At 38.2% G+C, this 24595-nt stretch overlaps 1 protein-coding gene across 2 annotated transcripts in view; it reads left to right on the top strand.

The window, feature by feature from the left end:
- gpc6a (glypican 6a) overlaps positions 1-24595 on the top strand; it is a 238299-nt gene that overhangs the window by 109740 nt on the left and 103964 nt on the right. For both annotated transcript variants that reach the window (XM_033626058.2, XM_033626068.2), the window contains exon 3: positions 15683-16074. In XM_033626058.2, the coding sequence (XP_033481949.1) occupies positions 15683-16074 (392 nt within the window). The remainder of the gene's footprint in view (positions 1-15682; positions 16075-24595) is intronic.

Below are 24595 nucleotides of genomic sequence, written 5' to 3'. Positions count from 1 at the left end.
CCCTCCAGTGTCATTTTTAGATGCTTAGGGAAAGTGTCAGTTTATGGTTTTTATATGCATTGTGTCTTTTAAAAATAAACTTTCCTTGTAGTCTGAGTGGGCGGAAGTTCGCTGCATAGATCAGCCTCTCATTGGGCGGAACGAGCCACCCGCTGAAGTCCCGCCCTACCACCTCCGGTTGCGTAGCAGTTTTCAAGCGCACCGTTGCTGTGGCACCGCCAAGAACGATTGTGATTGGTTGAAAGAAATAAAAAAAAAAGCCGGAGTGTTTTTTTCTCCAATCTTAAAGTGAGAGTCGGCACAGCCAGACCTTTCTTTTCTTGAGAAAGGTCTGGTGAGCGAGACTACTTTCCTTGTAAATGTACAGTTTCAGTTTGTTAAATGCGTACAGTTGCTTTTCAAAAGAAAATGAAAATGTAGGCAACAAAAGCAAGTAGTAAGGTACAGAAAAATACCTCATGATTTGGCTTGAAATACGTACATTTTTAACAACATAACGTCACAGTGACAACGTAGAGTGCTAGTATGCTACACATAGTAGAACACTACGCAGTTATCAAAGCAACTTGGTTGACTTTTGGTTTCACATGGTACACAAATACCAGTCTCCCGAGTTAAATTCTGGAGATTGTTTTTAACCCATCCATCTCCGCTCCCGCCTGCCCTATGCAGACTTCCTTGCTCTGTATGCTATGTGGCAGTTGCTTGGAGCAACGAAAAATGACACCACCCTGTGCGTCTCATACGGCTGCCAAAGGATTCTTTGGTGATCAACACGTTCTCACTTCAACCTTGTCACATTTGGTCAGCGTTTGGTCGTGGACTTTCAATGTCCACATATAATGTGTGGTTGTTGACGTTCTGGGATGCGGTGTCAGCTTGTACCTGTTACATGGATTGTCTGTTTTCAAAACACATTTCTGTTTTCACAGGAAATGTACAGTTTGCATACAGTTTCTCACAAAATAAACGCACTATGTTGGTACAACACAGCGAATCAACCTTTTTTTTCTTTCAACAACAGATGCACGTGGTTACGTTTTGCCAACACAAACGTGGTTGGGTTAAGGAAAAAAGAACAGGGTTTGGCTTTACAATCTTTCAGGAAGTGAACTCCGGCCTCCTGGGTGAAGGTCGGTGGTTGTTGGACCCATCCACCACCAATCCCGCCCCTCCTTTTTGGATTTCTGCTGCCTCAGCTTTTGCTGTTGTCCTAAGGGCTACTGGCCATGTATCATGTCGACTTGAAAGGATGGCTTTTTTTTGTCGATGTCTGACACCAGAAGTCACTGACCAAGTGGCGGTTTTTGACAACTTCACAGTGAGACCAGGTTGGGTGAATCAGTATCTTATGATGAGGGCCACTGACCAAGCATCGGTATTTGACAAATTGGGAATGAAACCAGGTGGCACAAAGAGAAACCCTATGGAGTTAGAGATTTCAGCCCCCCAACCCTGGATACTCAAACCACTACTGAATACCACTGTCCAGTAAAGCCAAAACATATTCTGCAGTGCATAATAATTCATAGCAGACAGGTTGGCTAAATATTAAGAAAACACTGTTCTTTGGCTGCAGCTTAAATATGTGTCCGAGGGGAGAGAGAAGTCAGACAGCCAGCAGTGAGAAAGCTCACAAATGTGAGTCAGAAACCATTCCCATTAGTCAATTCCTTTCATGCATATTCTTTATGTAATACTGATCCAAACCTACTGAGAAACACAATGGTGGGGGATTTTCATAATATTGGCAAAATATTTTGGGTAAATTAGTATAGCCTGTGCAACAGGAGACCATCACTACATCAAAGAAAATCAAAAAATAATTGCCCCCACATGCATCATTTAACATTCAATCATTTATTGCAAACAAAATAATTTCAAGCAGTCGTTTTGGGGGGCGATAACATTAAAAATGGAGCCTTACTGTTTCAGATTGACAACACTGATCATTGTTTGGTTTGCCCCTGATACTTAAGTAATTATCCACAAATAGAGAGGAAAGACCAAAACATGTATAAAGATTGTTTGTCCACTCTGGCAGTCTGTTCAGAGTAACAAACAGGACAGAAAACAATATTATCATAATTGGCTGAAGACACACACACACACACTCATATTCAGCCGTATCTTGTGCAGGTAATGAATATTGGAGGGAACTAAACAAAACAAACCATGCAGTAATTTCAAGTATCTGTTGTGATATAGAGAAGTGTTGGCTTTAAATTGTGAATAACAATGAGATGGAAATGTACTGGCTTGTGTTTTGTTACACAGTGCACATACTGCCAACATGTACTGGGGGGCTTTAATGAAGCAAATACATAAGAAAACACATCTGCTTTATATATTAAATATATGGAGGATATTACCAGAGACACAGTGATGTCAAACACTTGATTGAGATTTTCTTTATTATGTGTAAAAACTGTGTAAAATAGAACAAATATGTGATAAACAGTGTAGAGATATAGACAATTTTCAAGGGTGGTTATTATAAATTGTTTCCAGTTTCCCGACGGTTTTACAACATTTTATATCAAATGGAAAGAAGTAAAAGAAAAAGAAATGATGGATGGGTTTTGCAGAGCAATCTTGGCATCTGAGGCTTATGGTAAAATTGCTATGTTACACACATGCTGCACATGACCTCACACAACACATATCAGGTGTGTCCGAATTTGTTAATCTCAAACATCAAAGGTGAACATCAGCTGCGGATTCCTTACAATCCAATATAAGGTGCTTTTTGTCGGTTTACTTTGATGTCATCTGCCCCTGTCGTGCTCTCTCCACCTACACACAAGGTGTTACTCAAAGTCAAGGATCCTCCCTTGGTAGGACGAGTCCTTCCTATCGTGCGCAAAGAATCATGGGTACTTTATATCTGCTGAAGATACACACATGCATCCTTGAAAATTCTCTGAATGACGCACTCAGTCCTTGGTAGAATTTGAAGGATCCTTGACATTGGAACAGTCCTTAGGTAGGATATGATGACGTAACATCCTTGAAATTCAGCCATTTAAGGGTCCTTCCTTGACTTTGTGAAACTCCCACAGGCTGCATTTAAAAGAAAATAGTTTAACACAAATTAGGGTGTAAAGTTAACATGTCCACTGGCAAAATGGCTAGTTAATGTTCAAATTGTATCTGCCACTGTAATGATTTCTATTGTGTCCTTGGTTGTTGAGTGAAGCAAATCTATCAGCCACTTGTATATTTTACCAGCATTTGGCTAGTGAATGGTGCCAATTTCGTGCCACATACTAAATATTCATGATTACGGGACCACTGCGCTCAGTATTGGAGAGGATGTCCTCACATAACCAATATAAAAATAACTTTACTCCATTCATGTTTGGCTCAAGTACAGTAACCCATTGAACATAACAGTAGATGAAATGTGACACTTCTGTCTGGAATATGAAACACTAACCATGTCTGTAAGATGATCTGGATCACAGGAGCTCACAAGGTCAGAGATGTGGTTAGGTGCTAGTCCAGCACAATTTACTGGTCAGGCTTGAAGGTGACCAGTAAATTCTCGGTATCAATGTTGTTGACAAATTTGATGAGATTTTGACAGTCATCTGATTAAACAAGACAAAAGCTGCCGGTAAGGGTGCTCTCAGACGAAGAGTTTGCCTTCTTTGGAACAAATCAGGGACTAATTTTGTTACAAAGCTGCATAATTGCCTAGAGTTGGTTGATATTCTCACGGCAGCATTTACAAGAGGACTAGATAAAATGCCTTGCGCGAGAAAGCGGCTCTTGATTAGTCAGAATTTCCGTGCTGGAAAAATCCAGGAAGTAAAGAGTACACTTGCAAGATAAATGTGACACTTTCTAATGTCACAATGGAGGGACAACTACGCAGGTTGATTTTAGCGCTGCTCATCGTGGACTATATTGCTGTCATTGTTCATTTTAGTCAAACCATACAGTTTGAAAACGAGGCGCGGTTCTAACTAGAAAACAATGTTTTGATGCACTGGATGTGCTTAATGTGCATATTAAGGCAGTACAGGAGGAGGTGCACATTAATAATCCTCCAGGACTGTAACATGCTCATGTTTAACCCAAACAATGTGTCATGTGACTGCAGTTGGTTCGGATCAGGGTCTGAACACCAAAAATGAACCACAACAGAGTTTGTTTGAAACCAGTCCGAGACCACCTCTTCATGAAGGTCTTGGTCCAGTTGTTTTGGTGCACACCCGAGTGCGATTGCTGTGTTCACACCTGCCCAAACGAACCAGACTTAAGGGGCAAACGAACTTGAGTTTGATTGAACCGCACCAAACAGGGCAAGTGTGAAAGCACCCTGACAATTGGGTATATATCCAGTTTTGCCAGTCTGGTCATTTCGGCAAATTAAAAAGGCTGATGTCCCACTTTGACATCACTGGCCACCTGTGTGTAGGTGAGAAAAGAGCCAGGGTTTGAACTTCTCTCTCTTGCTCTCTTTCTCAGTCTTGAAGCAATCATTTCTGTCACTTTTCATTTCTAAATAAAATCCCCACCCCCTTCCTATGACAGCTGGTTTCTCACTTCGCTTGGGGGGACTGTGAATGTTTGTACCAAATTTTACTGTATCCATCCAGTACATGTTGAGATATTTCACTGAAAAATAAAAATGTTAACATAATACTGGTATTAGAGGAAAAATCAGAAGCTTGCCAACGTCAGTGTGATTCATCCTCTGGGGAACAGGAATGTCTTTACAATATGACATGGCAGTATGGCCAATTGTTGTTGAGATATTCAGTCTGGACCAAAGAGTTGGACCCTTTGAGTGACATTTCCCCAGCTAGATCCACTAACACTGCTAAAAAAAAAACGTTATTTCCTCAGTCCCTAAGTACTCAGTGGTGAGAAGCCGTTCAGATGGATACTCAGCGCTGTTAACTTGCAGTTTAAGTGGTTCACTCGAGTAAGGTTGTTACAGAAACTTTCCCACTTTGACATCTTTGAGAATTATCAACACTTCTGTCAACAAGCAAGAAATTGGAAAGTTTTTGGTCAGTGTCAACCAAAACGCTGGATAGATGATAAAAGCCCTTGAATTGTAGTGGTATACCAGCATCAAATGATGAATAGGAGTTCATGCAGAGGGTGAATGAGTTTACAGGAGTTCACAGGTCATTTTCTCAAGTGCTTATGAACCAGATTTCAGAGTCTGAGCTTTATACATTAGACGATGTGTGTTACATCCTCTGGACAGAGTGTTGTCCCTCTCTGACTCCATTCAAAATGCAATACCAGAATAAAACATATAAGATGTAATAATTCCCTGGCAGAGCTTTGTACAATAACTACCCTCTGGTCATTCAAGACTGTCGGACCATTAATTGAAATTTGTTCTTAATTAACCACAGTCAGTATTATAGATTTCATTGTTCGAGCCAGTAAAAAAAAAAAGAGTTTTCAAGCAGTCTGAAGTAAAATTAATGGGTGAGTGCAGGTTCCTTTCTTCTTTGAAAAAAATGTGTTATTATCAGAGCAACAGAAAGGTCACCTTTATTAATCATGATAATTATTTACAGTAATTAGGCCAGATATCAAAGGAGCACTTTGTAACTGCTCTCAGAGAAAATTGATTCTTCACGCTCGGAATTACTTCAAGGGTACTAACACGTTTTGTATTTTGTATGCAATATGAAAATCACAATGTCCAACCTCAATTACGACTGGCACTAATGTGGTGGTTCTCTTTACCACCCTTTTTATTTTGATTATTAGGCTTTTTATTAACTCCGCTTTGTCCTCAGAGAAAAAAACCCAAGGCCGGCAAGATGATCAAAACAGTTAGAAAAATAATCTTAAATTATAATTATATAGTAGTTTTATGTGACAAACCTATTTGTGCATTTTACAGCACTTAAAGAACCTAATTTAACAGGACAAATATGATAAATTAAAGGAATCAGTACATCAAAAATAATGGTTATTATTGAAATGTTTTCATAATCAGTATTTTTTATATTGTTTTCCTCTCAAAAAACCCCAGCATCAAATGGAATACATCATATGGCTGTATAAATCTGTAAAAATAAGGAAGGACTAGAGAGGTAACACAGCTGTATAATTAAACAGAAAACAATGCTCTGACAAACTGACTAAAAGACAATTAACAAAATTAAAAAATACAGGTAAGTAAAAATAAAAGGAAAAAATAAACAAGTTAAATAATCATAAGCAGATGTGAAGATAACTGAATGTCACATTACACATTTCTAGATAATTTTCATGGGTTTGAGCCAGTATGTTATCATAGTTTCATCACAAACCTTTAGTGAAGGAAATGTCTTTTGCCATTATTTGATAATTTTAAAAAACTCTATGAAAGACAACTAATTTGAGTAGCCTGAGGATGGAAAAATTGACAAGGTTTTTATTTCTGCTAACTTTTTGTAAAACTCTTTGGGAGTTCATAATTTGATCTGACAGGATATTCACAGACACATTACGCAGTCAAAGAGCAATGACTTATCTCATAAAAAATAAACAATTCCGTTTTGTTATCATATCAGGTGAAAATTGTAGATTGCGAGACTCGTGTGCAGCCTTTCCTTTTTCACTGCTTCCACAAAATAAAGAGAAAACTGGAAAAATTCGAACCCGTGAGATTATTTATTTGATTTAATTGATTGAAAATAAATACCTCAAAAGAAGTAATATTTGCTCCACTTAAAAAAATGTTGTAACACTTTCTATGTGGGTATCACCTATTTTCCTTTTTTAGGTAGTCTGTATATAATTTCTATGTTTAATTTTTATTTTGATAAATAGTGTATTTCTAAAGATAAACAGCCATGAAAAGACACTCAGAGCATTGTAAAGATGATTTTGAAGGGTTGTATATAAACCTATGCATATCATTTAAATTTTAAGTAAGTATATTAGTAAGCAAGTAACAAAACCAGTAGATAAACCTACTCATCTGTTAACAGTAACAACTGGGTCATAGAAAATATCATTACACATACTCCAAAATGCGACACTCCCTGCACTGCGACATGCACATGTCGAGCTGCATTCAAACAATGCATACTTTTCTTTGGAACTAATCAGCTGAGCATGGTGTGGTCACTTGGTCGATTAAGATAATTGACATGATCAGTTTAATCCCAAAGTGGTATGGTAGTACAGTGGTTAGCGCTGTCACTTCTCAGCCGAAGAGTTATGTGTTTGAATCCACCAGCCATCAGTTGTGTACGTGAGATGTGAGATGAAATCTACTCAAACAAACTGAGCACAAATTGTTACCTCACATTTACTGAGATTTGTTTTCACAGTGTGAGAATCCGTTTGCAGTTTAGACCAGAGTCTTAGAGATTAACATTTGTACGTGTTGACTCAATTAGAGGGTGTAATTTTATTTGCTAATGTTCCAAATTTGAAGACTTTGAAAATGTTAGCATAAAATAGAAATCTGTGTTTGGCTTCACATATGCTTAAAAACCTCCTTTGCCACAAGGTGGATACTTGAGATAACAACAAATAATAGGTAATAAGGGGCCAAACAGTTGGGATAAAAGTACTAAAGTATTAACAGTTACCCTATGTGTCTTATTAGCTGAGTTTTGTCCATTGCCTGACCCCTCACTTAGTCTGCTTTTTTGGCTATGGCTTATTTTCTGTTTATTTTGAGCAGAGTTTGTACTGTAAAAAAAATAATATAGTATGATATGTATTGTGTTTTGACATATCTATAAAGTAGTTCAATAAGCAGACAAAGACACTTTTGAGAAACTTTTGATAAAAGCGCTCTTATTTCACAGAGAGTTTAGCTCTGAAATTGAAGCCCTCCCAAGTTTTTTTTTTTTTTTTTTGGCTTGTTTTTTTCCATTTCCTTGGAACATCCATATTTTCTCGTCCAACTTATTTTTGATTTGTACAGTCTTCATTACTTAAGAGATTTGGATGATTCCTAAGAGGCCGTTTACACGTACACAGTGATTTTGATAAACGGAGACATCTTCCTTCGTTTGTGCCCTTCGTTTACACGCAAACGGAGATTTCTCCTCTGAAAACGAGTCTTTCTAAAAACTCCGGCCAGAGTGGAGATTTTGGAAAACTCCGGTTGCGCGTTTGCATGTAAACTGAGATAAACGGAGATAAACGGAGTTATAGGCAGCCGACGTCACAGTATACACCGGAACTTGCGCCTGTGTCAGAAGTGCGACCTATGTTGCTATGGTGACAGTGGATACATGGAAGGCTTGAGCTTCTCGTTACACTGCCACCTACAGGTTTGGCATGCTCTTGTGTATATATACACGGGTAAGTGTAAACGAAGATCTTTTTGAAAATGGAGACGGTGAAATGTCCGTTTATGAAAATAGCCGGCAACGTGTAAACAGCCTCTAAATGTATTGTGTCAGTAAACATACACCCTTGTATCGACATGTTTCCAAGTATTAACACCCTTAAGGCCGGATAGCTGAATGTTATCCAAGGTCAATAACTCTCAATGATAATTCCCTGGCCAAATATGTGTTTTGGCCAGCAGAGAGCAATTCACTCATCACGAGTTGGCAAGCTGGAGCTGCTATCTGAAACTCTCAGTATAGACTGTTTTCCAGGTAAAAGGCCTTGAAATTACATAAAGACCTAACACTTACACAAGAGAAGAGTGGTGATTATTTCAGTGCACTTGCTCATTAGTTCAAGAACTCTTAGTTCAGATTATATAACAACTGATTCATACTTACAATGAAGTTTATCTGAGGTATGTCATTTAAAAGAAGACTCATTTGTAAAGGCAAATGCTACTGTTGTATGTGAATAATCAAAGCACCTTCTTGAGATTTTCCAACAATAATTCAAACAGGAATATTTTTCAAAAACACATAGATGTTGTAAACAATAAAAAGACTTGCAGTTTGAAAGTCCTTCAAGTTCTACTCTGGATCAACCAGTCGAACAAAGACAATCTGAAATGAAAATTGTACACTTGAAATTGTTGCGGAGATCTATCATAATTCAAATTCCTGGTACTTCGTATGTTTCTGGTTATTTAGTCCAAGGCCTAAACAAGAGAAGACCACTGAGGTCAGTCATTTACATCATTTTGATCTGAAAATCAATAACCACATTCCAACATCGTGACCAGAGCTGATTTCAGTCAGCTGCATAATATCATAGAAACCCTGAAGGTCGTTATGTGGTGTCAGTCACTTCTGGCTTTACCTGCCTGGAAGTACAACATTATCAAAGCCATTATTTTATCAGATTAAATGATTTAGTTATTATCTATTAGCAGTCTTTCACACTAAATTCACTTCACTCCAGAACAGTGTCTGATCTGTTCATAATGACCTCTCATGTCATTGTCTGGGACTCAATTAGCCTGTATTAAACTTAATTTTGTGAGCTCAGAATTTTTTTCCTTGCACAGTTCATATTAGCCCAGACTTTCTTGTTTTATTGGTTCATTTCTTTAATGGAAATCATTTCATTGGCCTTGATCATTTTACATCAACTGTGCAGACATGAAACACTGTCCCAATCTTTAGGAGAAACTTTATTGTATGCAAAGAGGACCAAGATTAGGTGTATATTGGTAAAAATATACAGGCCCAGTCATGGCATTGTTCATTTCTGCAAACAGCAAACATGTTACATTTGCATGTTTCACATATTATAGCAATATTACTAAAGTGGCGTAGAATGTGAGCTGACTTTGACATTGGGGTGTGGAGGGGATGGAGCATGGCCAAGCTGCAGACCACTGTTCGAGACCAACAAACAACAGAACTGGTTGTGTTTTAGCGAGTCATTGCTGTGTTCTAATAGGGCTGGGCAATATGAAGATACTATATTGTTACTGAGATATGAGACTATATATTGTCTTAGATATTGGATATTGTTGTATTGTGATATGACATGAATGGTGTTTTCTCCCTCGTTTTAAAGGCTGCATTACAGTAGAGTGATGTAAATTTATCAACTTACCTGACTTTTAATTTGTTTTAATGCTTACCATAACTCATTTAAGTGTTATATCCACATTATTCAAAAATCTCATTGTGTTGATGAACAAAAACAAAACAGTAGTTACTGATGCATGCAGGGTATTTGGTCAGAAATATTGTTATGTTCAATTTCTATTTTTGTCAATGTCTCCCAGTCCTAGCATTAATGATTAAAAATAAAAAAAGATATTAAAAATATTGAGATATATACTGTGTATAGAGATATAGCCTAAAAATACCATGAAATAATTTTCAGGACATATCGCCCAGTCCTGGTTTCCGGTGCCTTTTTAGGCACCAAACATGGGTGTTGCTGCTTTTCCTGTAGAAATTGTGCCTCCCAAACCTGCTGTTTTAAGCCAGAACATGATATTTTCCTAACCATAACCAACAACAAATACTTTATATATACATACTTATATATATATATATATATATATATATATATAGCTTTTTAATTCTGAAAAGGTTGCTACAAACCTTGGATATGTAACATCTGCACCTTACTGTATAGAGAGAATCGCCTTGTTGTTTTACTTCCGGGCAGAAAACCAGCAGAGTTTAGCTATGTATGTATGTATATATATATATATATATATATATATATATATATATATATATATATATATATATATATATATATACACACATATATATGTCTCACATTTTTCACGTTACTATATCACCGTTTAGACTAATCTGATGTTTGTAATGTCTATAAACACAATGATTGAACAAGCATTACTATTTCTGTGTGCACGTTTTGTAATTAATAACATGGTTATTGTAGATTAGCTGGGCTAATATATATATACATACATAGCTAAACTCTGCTGGTTTTCTGCCCGGAAGTAAAACAACAAGGCGATTCCCTCTATACAGTAAGGTGCAGATGTTACATATCCAAGGTTTGCAGCAACCTTTTCAGAATTAAAAAGCTCATTACATGATGATTGAGATTACTTTCTTCTGAATAGTTGGACTTCACTGCCACTTGATGTGAGGCAACAGCCTTCTAAGAACCCTGCAGTGTCAGGTAGCCTGAAAATCAGTGGCTTGGCAGAAAGGTCGTGATTCATATTCTTAAACATAATAGAGTCAAATGTACAAGAGAACAGATCAGTCTCATTACTTTCAAAGGAAGTCTTTTTGCACATAACTACAGTAAATAATTTTGATAACATTGTGTTGCTTTTGTTTTGTGATACATATGAATCACCATGAGAGCTACTTAAATGGCAACACAGAGACAAAATTGCATGCACAATACACAGGGGTTTATGTGTCCTTGATTCAGGTCCTGTTGGAAAAATGGAATGAAAAAGGCCCTAAGGGCTCCTAGTATTTAAACAAATGTAGGTGTGATGGCAGGTCACTCAATTGCAGGGAAACTAGAGTGAGTGACTAGGGACCGGTCCTCTACCTGCTTTAGATGTAGACGTGGTGTGCTATTTCAATAGAGAGAAAAGATGATGGGTTAAACAAGTAGAAAAATGTGATTTAAAGGGATTCCAGTGCAGTTTAACATGAACTGTAACTCCCACCAGTCTTGGAAGTAACGGGCAACAAACTTGTGCTTTTACATTAGCATGTAAAGCCAGAGGATATGGAGATGTAGAATAATGTGAAAAGTTTCTCAGGCACTTGTGCTGGTGGTTTAACACACTTTACAGAACAGTGGATTATCATGCGGGGTTCAGAGTTTGACTCTTGAACTCAGCTGCAGTACGAGTGTTTGTATTATTCCAGTTACCATAGTCAGTAGTTCATTTAAACATTGCCTTTTAACATCAAACCGCTTACACTGTGCCAGAATGACTCTTATGGGTTGATATCGTTGAATGATGCGCACAGTAAAGGGTGTAATGTATCAGGGCATGATCTAAATATTTATTTTTATTTCGATATGTTTAGATTACCAGCATGATAGGATTACATTTAACTACATTATTTGGTTGTTGTTGATCATGTTAATGAATTAAATGGCTTTTCCCCACTGTACTTTGATAGCCCATATGATTAAGTATTTTAATGACCTCAGCTCAAACTGAATCAGATAGGATATGGAAGAAATAGTCTTGAATGTTAATCTTGAAATCTTGGCAATCTAAGATTCTACTGTTTGCATTTTTCATGTTTCAATGTTTCAAATATTTCTTAGATTCTTGTTTACCTTGATTACATACAGCACAGCCCGCCTTCACCATAAACAAAGTCGGCTGCATGTGAGCTGACTCATCATTCCTTATGGTTTAGTCTTATTATCACAAGCAGGGGAATGTATTATTAGATATGACCACCACATACTGTAGCTGTGTGACTGCATTCATTAACAATGCAAAGAAATGTCAACCAGAAAACCCAACCAGGAGATGAGTCCCCCGTATGGTTTGTTAGCAAGCATGACACGTGAAATGTCTGCAGCGTGTTTGTTTACAGAAGGAGGGAGGAGAAATATTTGGCATTTGTGCATGGAGAGATGTGTTATGATCTTCCCATCATTTACGCCTGTGCACTCAGGAACATGGGATCCTATTTGCTCGGCTTCAGTGAGATTTCCCAGCTAGTGCTGATTTTTTTTTTTCTCTATCTTTCATTTTCCTCTTTGTTGGGCGATGTAGTAAAGCTCAAGAGATCAGGTGCTCGTATGGAAGAAAGCCACTTGGGCAGATGACAAGAAGCAATGATATAATTGCTGTGAATGTTAAATTTGAATTGCGTTGTTGCACTTTGCGCAGTTTGACATCTGTGTTTGAAGCAATTTTCAGTGTAAAACAATGTAAAATCATATCTTTCTATCAAGATTATGTAATGTATATTTTGTGTATATTTGTCATATGTGCATCTAGATAACTCAATTTAATTGCTTTATTAATGGAAAAACGTCTACATGTTTGCAGTCCTAGCAGGCTCTTAGTCACTGTAGCAGTTACGGCAAACATGTCACACAAATAGGCACTTGACTACTTGTTAATACTGCATGCATGGGTATTTGGATAGACCATAGACTGTATATAAAGAGGAACGATATGACAGCTCCCCAAAAGTGAAGCCAAAACATCTTAATCGCCCCCTGGTGGCTGTCTGGGGTCATAAACCCCACCCCTGTATTGTTAGCAGAAGAAACATGGGCCAAACTAAAAAATAAAGTACATGTCAAATAAATTTCTCCCTAAGATTTTTTCTGTCATTTTAGGTTCTTATCAAGCTGCTGTATGTTCGAGTGTTCATTTTGCTGTCAAGTTTGATGTTACTTATTTGATGCTATAAAACAGGCTGGTAGGAGGAGTCAGGAGTCAGGCCAATGATGCCAAGTTGGGCACTAATCAAATGTCAATAACTAGCATTTGGTCAGTGGCCTTTTTGGTCAGACTCTGACACATAGAAGCATACTACTGTGGCAGTCCATGATGACCCCAGAGTTGGCGTTTGTTGACGCTCTGGGCAACTAGGAGTACAAGAGCAAGAGAGTCCACATTGGGTTGGTGGGCGGGGAGGTAGATGGGTCAACCACCTCCAGACTTTCAACAGGGAGCCTGCTGTTTGTGTCCAGTGTGAAACCAAAGGTCAATTGAGTTTTTACATTTTATATTCAATATATTCAGTATATATTAAATACTTTTGGGCTTTTCTTTGTAGTAATCTTAGTCTGTGTTTTGTATTTCTTGTTTTAGAGCTTTACATTTTTATTCTGTATTTTTGTTCTATGTTGTTTGTCTGTAACTTATGTTGCTGCCTGTCTTGGCCAGGACACTCTTGAAAAAGAGATTTTTAATCTCACAAGGTTTTTCCTGGTTGAAAAAGGTTAAATAAAACAATAAATGAATATATTTAAGTTTATTTTGAAAGACTGTAAGACTTTAAGGAGCAGAAATTATACATTTCCTGTGAAAACATCATTTTATTTTGAAAAAAAGAGAAAGCGCATAGCAAACCTAAATTGACACTCTGCCTCTGAATGTCTAAAACTGACACAGGTGGGGTACCTGGAGTGTCAGATTTCGATATGATGGGCCACTGACCAAGCGTGAGATTTAAAGAGTTGGAAATGAGAATGTGTTGAGATATATGGCTCTCTTCCATGGGCACTACTGCACATACTCTGGTTCCAAATAAGCAGGACTGTCTGCAGGATTTTAGGAATACTGATGTCCAACAACCAAGCTTGCTAGGGGGGTTCGGGGCATTCATTCATTCGTTCATTTTCCATAACTGCTTATTCTGTTAAGGGCCGCGGGGGTTGCTGGAGCCTATCCCAGCTGACTTTGGGCAAGAGGCGGGGTAAACCCTGCAGAGGTTGCCAGACTATCGCAGGGCTGACACAAAGAGACAGACAACCATTCACAGTCACATTCACACATACAGCAAATTTAGAGTCACCAGTTAGCCTGCATGTCTTTGCATTGTGGGAGAAAGCCGGAGTACCCGGAGAAACCCACGCAGACACGAGGAGAACATACAAACTCCAGGCTGGGTACACACCCTGGACAGATTGACAGGGCTGACATGTGAATGGACAGACATCTTAAAATGCTAATGGTACATAACCAACACTGTGTGGACTATGTGTAAAAGGGAAGAAATATCTTGTAACTAGAAAATTACTCGGAGAGCGCAGACCTCCGCCAAGCAGCTCGGATTTCCCGCCATTTTTAATTTTATCCACTTCGCTTCAACCGATCACCACCAAAATTTTATCATCTATTCCTTGTCCCATTATCAACCTTTTCATCAATTTCATCAAAATCCCTTCAGAACTTTTTGAGTTATTTTGCAGACAAACAAACAGACAAACGCCGGCGAAAACATAACCTCCTTGGCGGATTACAATGTGCGCCTCCTAGCCATGCTGGCCGTCATATATCAGTCACCCATTGAGGGAAAAAAAGCCTGTCCAGATGCTCAGACACCATTTCCACAGATGTGTCTAAAGATGGTTTTATCCTCTTTTGAACTGCAGAACCATTATAGTTTATTTGTCTTTAAAGGGGGGGGGGGGGGGGGGGGGGGGGGGATTAAACACTCCGTGAGCTTTATGTTAATTTATCAGTGTTAAACAATGTAAGGTGCGTGTACTGAATCAACAGCAGGAATAATAATAGAAATAAAATAGATGTGTTTGTCTCCTGGTGAAATTTAGTATCATTAACATACTCTTCAGATAATTCGAAGCGAATGAAGCCTCTTTCAATATACTGTAACACAATATTCAATTATAGGCTCATAGGCCAGCTGCCTCGGCAGACAAATAAATTGTTTCAGTGAGGAACTAATGCGTCTGGGAATAATGGTGGGTGCTCAGGATGATAATGTATACTAGTGTCTGTGTCTAAAACTTGTGAATATTTTGTTACAGTATGCAATCAGAACCTTTACATTAATCATTCATAGTCCTTGTGGCCCATTATTTCTGATATTAAATTATTAATGCTCTGGACTGACTTTCTTCACATAATCAAGTACCTATTGTTGGCTGGCTGCTATACATTGCTCTTGTGTGTGCAGACGGAGCCATAAACTATTTTATACAACAACAGTACACTGACATGATTATGCTGTGCCATATGTTTGCAAAGCTTTTTGTCTCGTTTATATTGTAGAGTAAGACATGAGATACTGTAAAAATCTGCACAATGACCCAGCTGTTCCTCTCCTCTGTCCCTCCCTCCTCTCCCCCCCAAAACCATCCATCCATCTAGAGTTTTTCTTGGAGCTGCTGGACAATTCTGAGAAGTCTCTCAACAGTATGTTCACACGGACGTACGGGAAACTGTATATGCAGAACTCAGAGGTGTTCCAGGACCTGTTCACTGAGCTGAAGCGCTACTACACGGGGGGCAACGTCAACCTGGAGGAGATGCTCAATGACTTCTGGTCCAGGCTGCTGGAGCGCATGTTCCAGTTACTCAACTCCCAGTACCACTTCACAGACGACTACCTGGAGTGCGTCAGTAAATACACAGATCAGCTGAAGCCCTTTGGAGATGTGCCCAGGAAACTGAAGGCCCAGGTCACCAGGGCCTTCATTGCCGCACGGACGTTTGTCCAGGGGCTAATGGTGGGTCGGGAGGTCGCCAACAGGGTCGCCAAGGTGAGTTAAACTTTCCTCTTGTTGCTCTTTTGTCTGTTATCATGTTGCTTGGCTGTTAAGTGATCCGGTGCTGTCCAGCAGCTTTGAGATAAGATGTTAAGCATTGCAAATACCATGTAAGATTTTATGCCTGCTGTGGAATAAGTCTCTTTAACACTGGGTTGATTTCATGATGCTATGAATTATTCTAGTCAGTAGTATATATGTATATTGTATCCACCAGAGAACCATGGCTTAAACAAATATATATTTAATCATTAATGTGATGCTATTTTCTGCTGCACATACTGTACTCAGAGTATAGAAACAGTAATGATGATCTATTTACCTTCACCTTTTTTGCACTATTCACACAGATGTTCTTTGCAATTTCTTCACTGGACTTAATATCAGACTCCTATAGATTGGATTGCATCTGAATTATTCATTAAAAGCGCAGAAATAAAGAACAAACATTTTCATTCCATATGAGGATCTTTCTTTTGGATGCACTTGATCTCCGGGGCGTGAGGGCCAGTGCGAGACATTTCTTCATATGACTGGTGGAGTACACAGCACACAGTACACAGTACACAGTATGCTCCACATTTCAGAAGAGTCACCCGCAGAGAGCAAAGCTTTGCAAAAGAGAAAAGATTAAAGCGCACATCCCGCTGAGATTTCTGATGTGCTTTTGTTTGTCTTTGCTATTCTCATTTTGTTACTTTTTCGACATTGTGTGTCAGGAAAATTAGTGACATTTTCCACACTGACAGTTAATTTGACAATATTAATAATGATGTTTTTCTTTGTTGTTGTTGTTTATGGTTTGGTTTTGAGAATTTGGTTTGATTTGATTCTGGAAAATAAATATGTTTTTAGAGCATTATCAAACACTGGAGATTAGAAATGTGTTTTTAAAGGCTTAGCGGATATGTTTTCTAATTCCATGTTAAACACAGAAAGTTATGCAACAGTTTTTCATCAACGTCTGAACTGTAAAAAGTTATATAAGCAAAGCTGTTTGCTGACGGTGGCACAGTGCACTGCTATGCTTTATGAAATACATGCAGATACTGGCAGGAATGATGAAACTAGCTGGGACTTATTTACAGACAAATGTCATTTAAATTACATTAAAATTGAGATAAATGGGCAAGTTTCCTGGAAGAAAACGAAACAGTGGACATAAAGGTGTAAGATGAGGGCTTATAAAGCTAAATATACCAAAGTTAACATAAGATTTTGTTCAGGTTAAATTTTCTGTCCTCACTTATATCATTGCCATGTCATTTGTTTTTATTGGTTTAGAGATTATAAAAGATGATGATGAGCCTTTCAAGATACTTACAAACATGGAATACACAAGCACTCAAGTCAGAAAACCCTGGCTACATACTGTTATAGAGCTACAGCTACTGATTTGTCTTCAGAAATAGATACTATAATCTGGTATTTTTCAGCACTAGTTCCTCTTTTAATTTCATTCACTTGCTGATAAATCATAATGACAGCTTCAGTCTGGAAAGTTGTTGAACCCTCCAAAAATGAATGTAGGCTTCTTCACCTGCAATTAGACAAATGACATAAAACTGTATTTTTTTTTTTCACAAGTTCAAACATCAGTTTTTAAATGTCGTCAGAGTTCAGCAGCGATAGGATTCTTTTTTTTAAATGTGGTTTTATCTCAACGCTCGTTGTGCCTCTCAGTCGAAGAGGAGAGACAAATTGTCAGAAGAGGAAAGAAAGAAAGTGAGATGGCAAAAAATAAATGAGATGTGCTGAAAAAGCTTTAATCATTCTCATGTTGGAGGCTTAACCAGCTCCTTGTGTTAAGCTCTGGCCGCACAGAGGCAGATCATAGAGTCGGATAGACTGTGAAAATAACTGTAGGCATTATATAATATCACAACTTAGACTTATGACCACGTATGAATCTTTGTTGTATCACAGAAAATGCTCTTTCAACAAAAAAGTATGCAGTCAACAACAATACACAACTCACTATTATTGTCATTATTCATTCATTCATCTGTTTTTTATTTTCTTATGTTAGTTAATGATCTATGAAATGTCCAAGGAGTAGTTAAAAAAATATTCTCCAAGCTCCAAGGTGATGTCCTTTTTTTGTCAAAACAACAGTCCAAACCAACCTAATCGCCATATAAAAAAAGGTCCCATTGTACATTTCTGCAAACTGCGAATATGTTACACTTCTACATTATTTTTTAGTGTTGAAGGTTTATATTTTTTAGTAACACTGTGATAAAGGTGTGGTTAGCTTTAGGAATAAAAACCACTTGGTTATGTTTAGGAAAAGATCACGGTTTGATTAAAACACCTGTATTTGGTGACCCAAAAGCAACTGAAGTGCAGGAAAGGATTGGTGAAAAACGCCCAGGCTCAGTGCCACAAACTCTGATATGCTGCGAAGGGTCACAGAAAGATAATCAGTATTGTTGTATGTGGTCTGCCACTTGGACTAATCAGATCAGTCTATCTGACAGAGGCGTGCTCTGGGCGGGCGTAACATGATGACGATGGCGCTGCGCCGTAGGAGTCTAAAAGTAAACAGCCAAGATGGCAGCTGCCAAAGGACCGCGTCCATTCACTTTAGCTTTGGAAAAAATGCTAAGCCAACTACACTTATCTTTTACCTTGAGAGAGGAACAGAAGACTGCCCTAGAAGCCTTCGTTTCCAGGAAGGACATTTTTGCTGTTTTGCCGACGGGATACGGCAAAAGCATAATATATCAGTTAGCCCCACTGATTGGCAAACCAATGGGGCTTACTGCAATGAATACGTCACCTTGTTTTTTTCTCTGATTGGCCATCGTGCTATCCAATTGCGTACGGCGGCATTTGAAATGCCTCAGTTAGTGCCGCCCCTTGGGTAGGAAGGGTGTATCGGTGAGGGCCAGACTCAAAATCTTTCTAGTCCCCTCCATCCCCCCCCCCCCCCCCCCCCCCCCCCCAAAAAATAATCAAACAAAAAAACAAAACAGCTCATGTACTACATCACATCAGAAACATTGAGCTGATATATATGAAATGTACTAATGAAACATATCCGTGGTTTGCAGAAACAAACAAGGTGTACATTTTCTTCTGGTGACTGGAGTTTCCAAATGCTCAAAATATTTTATACATTTATTTTTAATGATTTAATGACAAAGAAAAGGAGCAAGATCTCACAGCCATTTTTGCTTGAAACCATTCATCTATCATCATAATAGTTACAAATTGATTTTTTTTGATAGCTTTAATCATTGTAGCTCCACAATCAAAATTACAACAGAGTATATTAACACTTCCCTGGGTTATTAAAAGTGTATTGTTAGAGTCTCCATAATTTAATCATTCATTTCATTTTACAGAAACCATGAGCAGCATGACCTTGATGACTGAGAATCTTCACCGACAAAGAATAATGCACTCAGATTTACTGGTATGGTACAAAAGAGAGACGGAAAAAAAAGATAGTAACTCCCCATTTCTGAAGTGGTCATAAGGTCAAATTATGTGTCCATTCCTTGATTACACTGTAAGTTATTTATATTCCTGTAGTCTGTAAGGGTCCTCAGATCAAAAGAATCAAAAGTGTTTTTCATAAATATTTTAAAAAGTTGAGTATTGTTTTAACAGGATAAAGTGGTGTTGTGTCGGTACAGCTGGTGCTGTAATCCTAGGGTGCTGTGAAGTGGTGTCATGACTTTCTATGTCTGTCGGAGCTAGATCGGATGAATGATTCATTATTGATATGTTATCCAAAGCCTTATTTTTATGGAAGTAATTTTCCATACTGGTTTAAATAAACAATTCAATTGTATTTTCCCATGTTAACTGAGCAACAGTCTTGTGTGCAAGGAATTAAAGGCCTGTCCCATATAGACGCCTGTCCCAAATATAGGCCCGTTGAGTTCAGTGATTTAAGCAAATAATAGCCTGGGGTATTAATTGGAAGTTTTACAGTACTCTTAGTACTCGTACTGGTACTCGTACTCGTACTCGTCGTCCTCCGCTTATAAGCGGGATAAGTACTCTTAGTATTGAATTTAACTTTTATAGTGTTTAACCAGAAAATTTTAAGGCAAACAAACAAACATGAGACTTCAGTTTTACTTGCTTTTCATGGAAATGCCACCTCTAATGACTGTTAATCATGTAAAATACATCTTCAGAGTGTTGAATGTTTTTAGAAAAACTAGTAATTTTTGTCAACCTGATGTTGTTAATTTATGAGTGTGTGAGAAAACTGTAGCAACCAAACATGACTTGAAATGGAATAATTTAAAAAGCCACACTATCTTTAACACGCAGGAAAAGGCTACATTAAAATTTTAATCTACTCTCTCTCTTCATTAGACCAGACACTAAACCATTGCCAAATTTTATTACTATTGTGTCTGAAACTGAACCATCAGCTTGATATATTATCACCTCCCCCTTTGCCCGCTGTCCCCACATAATTACAGGGGATCTTGGGAATTTACATCATGATAGCATGTGCATATTTAAGTGCTGTATCCTCCCAGCTGTACCCTGCTGCCGTATATCATCTTTGAAGACTCAGTCGTTTTAAAGTGTTTATTATTGTCTTATGGCTCTCCACTGAGCTGGCCTTCCACCATTCCTCAGTAGCATTTCAGATGAAGAGTTAAAATGAGCACCTCTATACATCTGTCCTACGCCTAAAAGGCACCCGCACTCTGGATCAAATCCCATATTCCTTGCTTCCTCATCAATTATGAAGTGGAGCCAGGAAACAGTGCAGCATTGCTGAAGGCTGTCAGGCTGTTGAACAAGCGAAGGACTGGAGGTGAAAAGTTGCTTGACATGACAAATCACCTTGACCTACGAATCACCCTGTGCACTTGCTGCTTTCAGCGACAAAAGGCTACTTGCATCTCCTTACAGCACAGTCTTAGAGTGCATTCAATTTCCCTTTTCTGGGGTGTAAGCACAGCACGACATACAGTACAATGCACTTTGCGCTCAATATCACATCCATAAGCAACAAGGATTTATATGTACTTTAAGGTGGAACGCTATACCTGTGTAGTGTTACCTTTTTTTTGTTCTGTGTTTAGTTAGTCAGATCACTCACGAGCAAATGTCATCAAACACATCTCACTGGCGTGTTGCCATGAGAAACAGACCTTACTGTAAAGAGTCATGGAATACTGTGTGCTGTATTTACTATCCTGTAGCAGTGACGCAAGATGTATTACTTAGGTAAAAGTACTAATACAGCAGTGTTAAAATACTGCAATTACAAGCAAAGTCCAACCATTAGAATCATACTTAAAAAAGATTAAATTAAACACAACAGTATTTGCAGGTATCAATAGTGAAAGCACTCAATGTGAGGAATATGTTGGTTCAGTGTAGAGCCGCAGCAAATACTCAATCGATGGATCATTTGATTAAGGGAAAATAAATCTGCAGGATTTATCATTAAAGCAGTTTTTAAAGGAATATTTCACCCACAAAATGACCTTTTGTATACCAGTTAGTCATGCTGTGTTACCTTGAATATGTGAAGAAAACTTTGTTTTTCTCTCATGCCTCCACAGGAGGAAAAAAAGGTGAACATATTGATTTATTGATTGACTGGGGACCGTGTTTAACATCAGCAAAGCTATATCAAAATATCTGTTTACAAACTATCATATCTCATGCAGTATAATTGAAGTCTCATATATCCAGTCCTATGCTTAGTACTTCCCAAACACATGTATTTTTACCCAAAAAAGCCCAACCTTAATATTAGTGTCTGGCTTTGACGAGAGCATAGATAAGTTTCACTTTAAATTCAGTTTTAAAGGTGTAGTCCGGTATTTTGCACTTTGAGCCCCGTTTCCGGGTTGTTTATGATGAAATAGAGTGATTAAGACCAAAATAGTGGAGAATTTGTGGAACTAACAAGGCGGAACATAATTGCTGTCACTGCAAACTCTGAATCCATCGCAATGGTTCAGCATATTTACTTATATATAAACGGAAGTCCGAAACGGAAATTCGCGTCCTCTGCCCAAATCAAACCGGAATGCCAAAAAATCGGGGGTCTGCCCCCAGAGGCTGTATCGCCGTCTGCCGGAAGTCCAATGCTGAATACAGCTGATGGTTTCCGAGAATGCATCATAAACAACCCAGAAATGGGGCTCAAAGTGCAAAATACCAGACTACTCCTTTTTAAGGTTTGAGCAAAAATGCGTGTGTTTGGGAAGTACTGATCATACGACTTGATAAATGAAACCTGGATAATACTGCATGAGTTGTGTGAGCGTTTGTAAACAGATGTTTTTATAACGTTCTCCTGTTCTTAAACGTGGTCCCCAATCAATCAATGAATCAAAAATGCTTGCCTTTTTTCTGTTTTTTTTGTCACAAATTCAAGGTGACATAGCATGACTAATTGATTTACAAATGGTCAGTTTGTGGGTGAAGTGTTCCTTTAAATAAAAGCGTCAGTCATTCTCTTTTTACAGCTTGTCAGATGTGAGGATCTGCTGCTTTTCTCAGGCGTAAATACATATCTGTTGCTGGACCGTTTGACAAAACAATAAACCTAAAGACATCATCTTGGACTCTGGGCAAATATAATGACTGACATTCTACATACCAAAAGATTAATAACTTAACTGAGACAATAATCAGTAACTTAATCTGTAATGAAAATAGTTTTTAGTTGAAGCCAAAATCGATTGTGCTATATAATTTATAAATATACATGATTATTACTGAATCATTAGCTAGCTGTTCATGGATGTTGGATCAATTTTATTACAGAGCCTTGCAAATCAGATGGAGTATGCCCAGTTATCATAGAATTTCTAAAATTCAGTGTTTTCGTAGCACTTTCCTTTGATTTTTTTGTCCATGTTGGCTTAAAATCTGAGATTGAAAGATTAATGACTATGTTGATATGCACAAAATATTCTGGTTTTTGCCCTTGTTCTAAAAAAAAAAAAAGACAATATTTCTACTGAGCTACTACAAGGCTTGTATCCAAAAATCCATTGATATCCAAATTTTTCACAGTGTTTAAAAGTAGGTGTCTTTCTCCTTCCAACCAGAAATGTGGGCTTTTCTTTCAGGCATGCATCTCTACCCCAGCCTGTCAAACTGTTTGTTTGTGTAACACGCATCAATGACAACACACAGAGCTGAACGTAAACAGGCAAGAGGTCATGTGTCACAAACTGCTAGAATCAGCTGAGACATATATTACGAATGCAGTGTCCAAAGAATGCTCCTAAACCCAAGTAATACCAGCTGACTAATGTCTTAATCAGAAAATGTTACATTCGGAAAAAAGGCCTAATTTGGAGTATCTAAACAGAATATTCTGTTTACATGGCCTTTATCAAACTGCTCCTGGCCTCCTTTTCTGATTCTGTTTTTTTTTTTTTTTTTTTTTTTTTTGCAACAATATTTTATCTTAGTAGGCACCTTTGGAGTCGACATCAATCAATAGCTTCTGAGGGTGCTTTCACTCCTGCCCTGTTTGGTTCGGTTCAATTGAACTCAAGTTTGTTTGCCCCCTACATGTGGTTCGTTTGGGCAGGTGTGGACACAGCAATCACACTGGGGTGCGCACCAAAACAACCAGACTGAGACCCTCTTGAAGAGGTGGTTTCAGTCCGGTTACAAACAAACTCTAGTGCGGTTCATTTGTGGTGAGAACACGTTCCAACCTCGATCAGAGCCAACAGCAGTCACATGACACATTGTTTGGGTTAAACATGAGCATGTTACAGTCCTGGAGGATTATTAATGTGCACCTCCTCCTGTACTGCCTTAATATGCACATTCAGCACATCCAATGCATCAAAATATTGTTTTCTAGTTGGAGCCTCATCTTGCAAGTGTACTCTTCTTCAACGTTTTGTTTACTTCCTGTATTTTTCCCACATGGAAATTCTGACCAGTCAAGAGCAGCTTTGTCGCACAAGGCATTTAATCTGGTCCTCTTGTAAATGCTGCTGTGAGAACATGAACTAATTATGCACCTTTGTAACAAAATAAGTCCCTGATTCAGACCAAAGCAAGACAACTCTGGGTTTGAAAGCACCCCTAGTTTCTTTTCTTCTTTCACCATAATCATTTCACCAGAATTTAAAAAAGCAACTCAATATATATAGACCTACAATAATAGCTTTTTTTCCTCATTTTGGGAGCTGGGGTAGTTAAAATGCCTACTGGTCTATGAGAAGCATTATAAAAAATTGCTGAAAACCTTATCTTGTCTCTGCCACAGGTCTTTAGTTCAATTTATAGCTGTAGTGTTACATGCTGTTCATGGCTCCTGGTTAGTGGCTCTAACTAGCCACCCTTGAGGCTCTTACTCATATAACCAAATCAGTCGTCAAAACCCTGGGGTTTTAAAATGACAAAATGTGGCTTTTATATGAAATCTCGGCTTTCAACCATCTGTCTGTTCGATTTTCCACCTAGCTTTAACACAGGATGGTGCGCTGATGGTGATGAGCCATACATAATTACTGCTAACAGACAGCTCTGCACGCAGTCGAGTCAG

The sequence above is a fragment of the Epinephelus lanceolatus genome, chromosome 2 (genome assembly GCF_041903045.1).
Source record: "Epinephelus lanceolatus isolate andai-2023 chromosome 2, ASM4190304v1, whole genome shotgun sequence".
Lineage (NCBI taxonomy): Eukaryota > Metazoa > Chordata > Actinopteri > Perciformes > Serranidae > Epinephelus > Epinephelus lanceolatus.
Note: the sequence above shows the minus strand (reverse complement) of the source record. Positions and strands in the feature narration are given on the sequence as shown.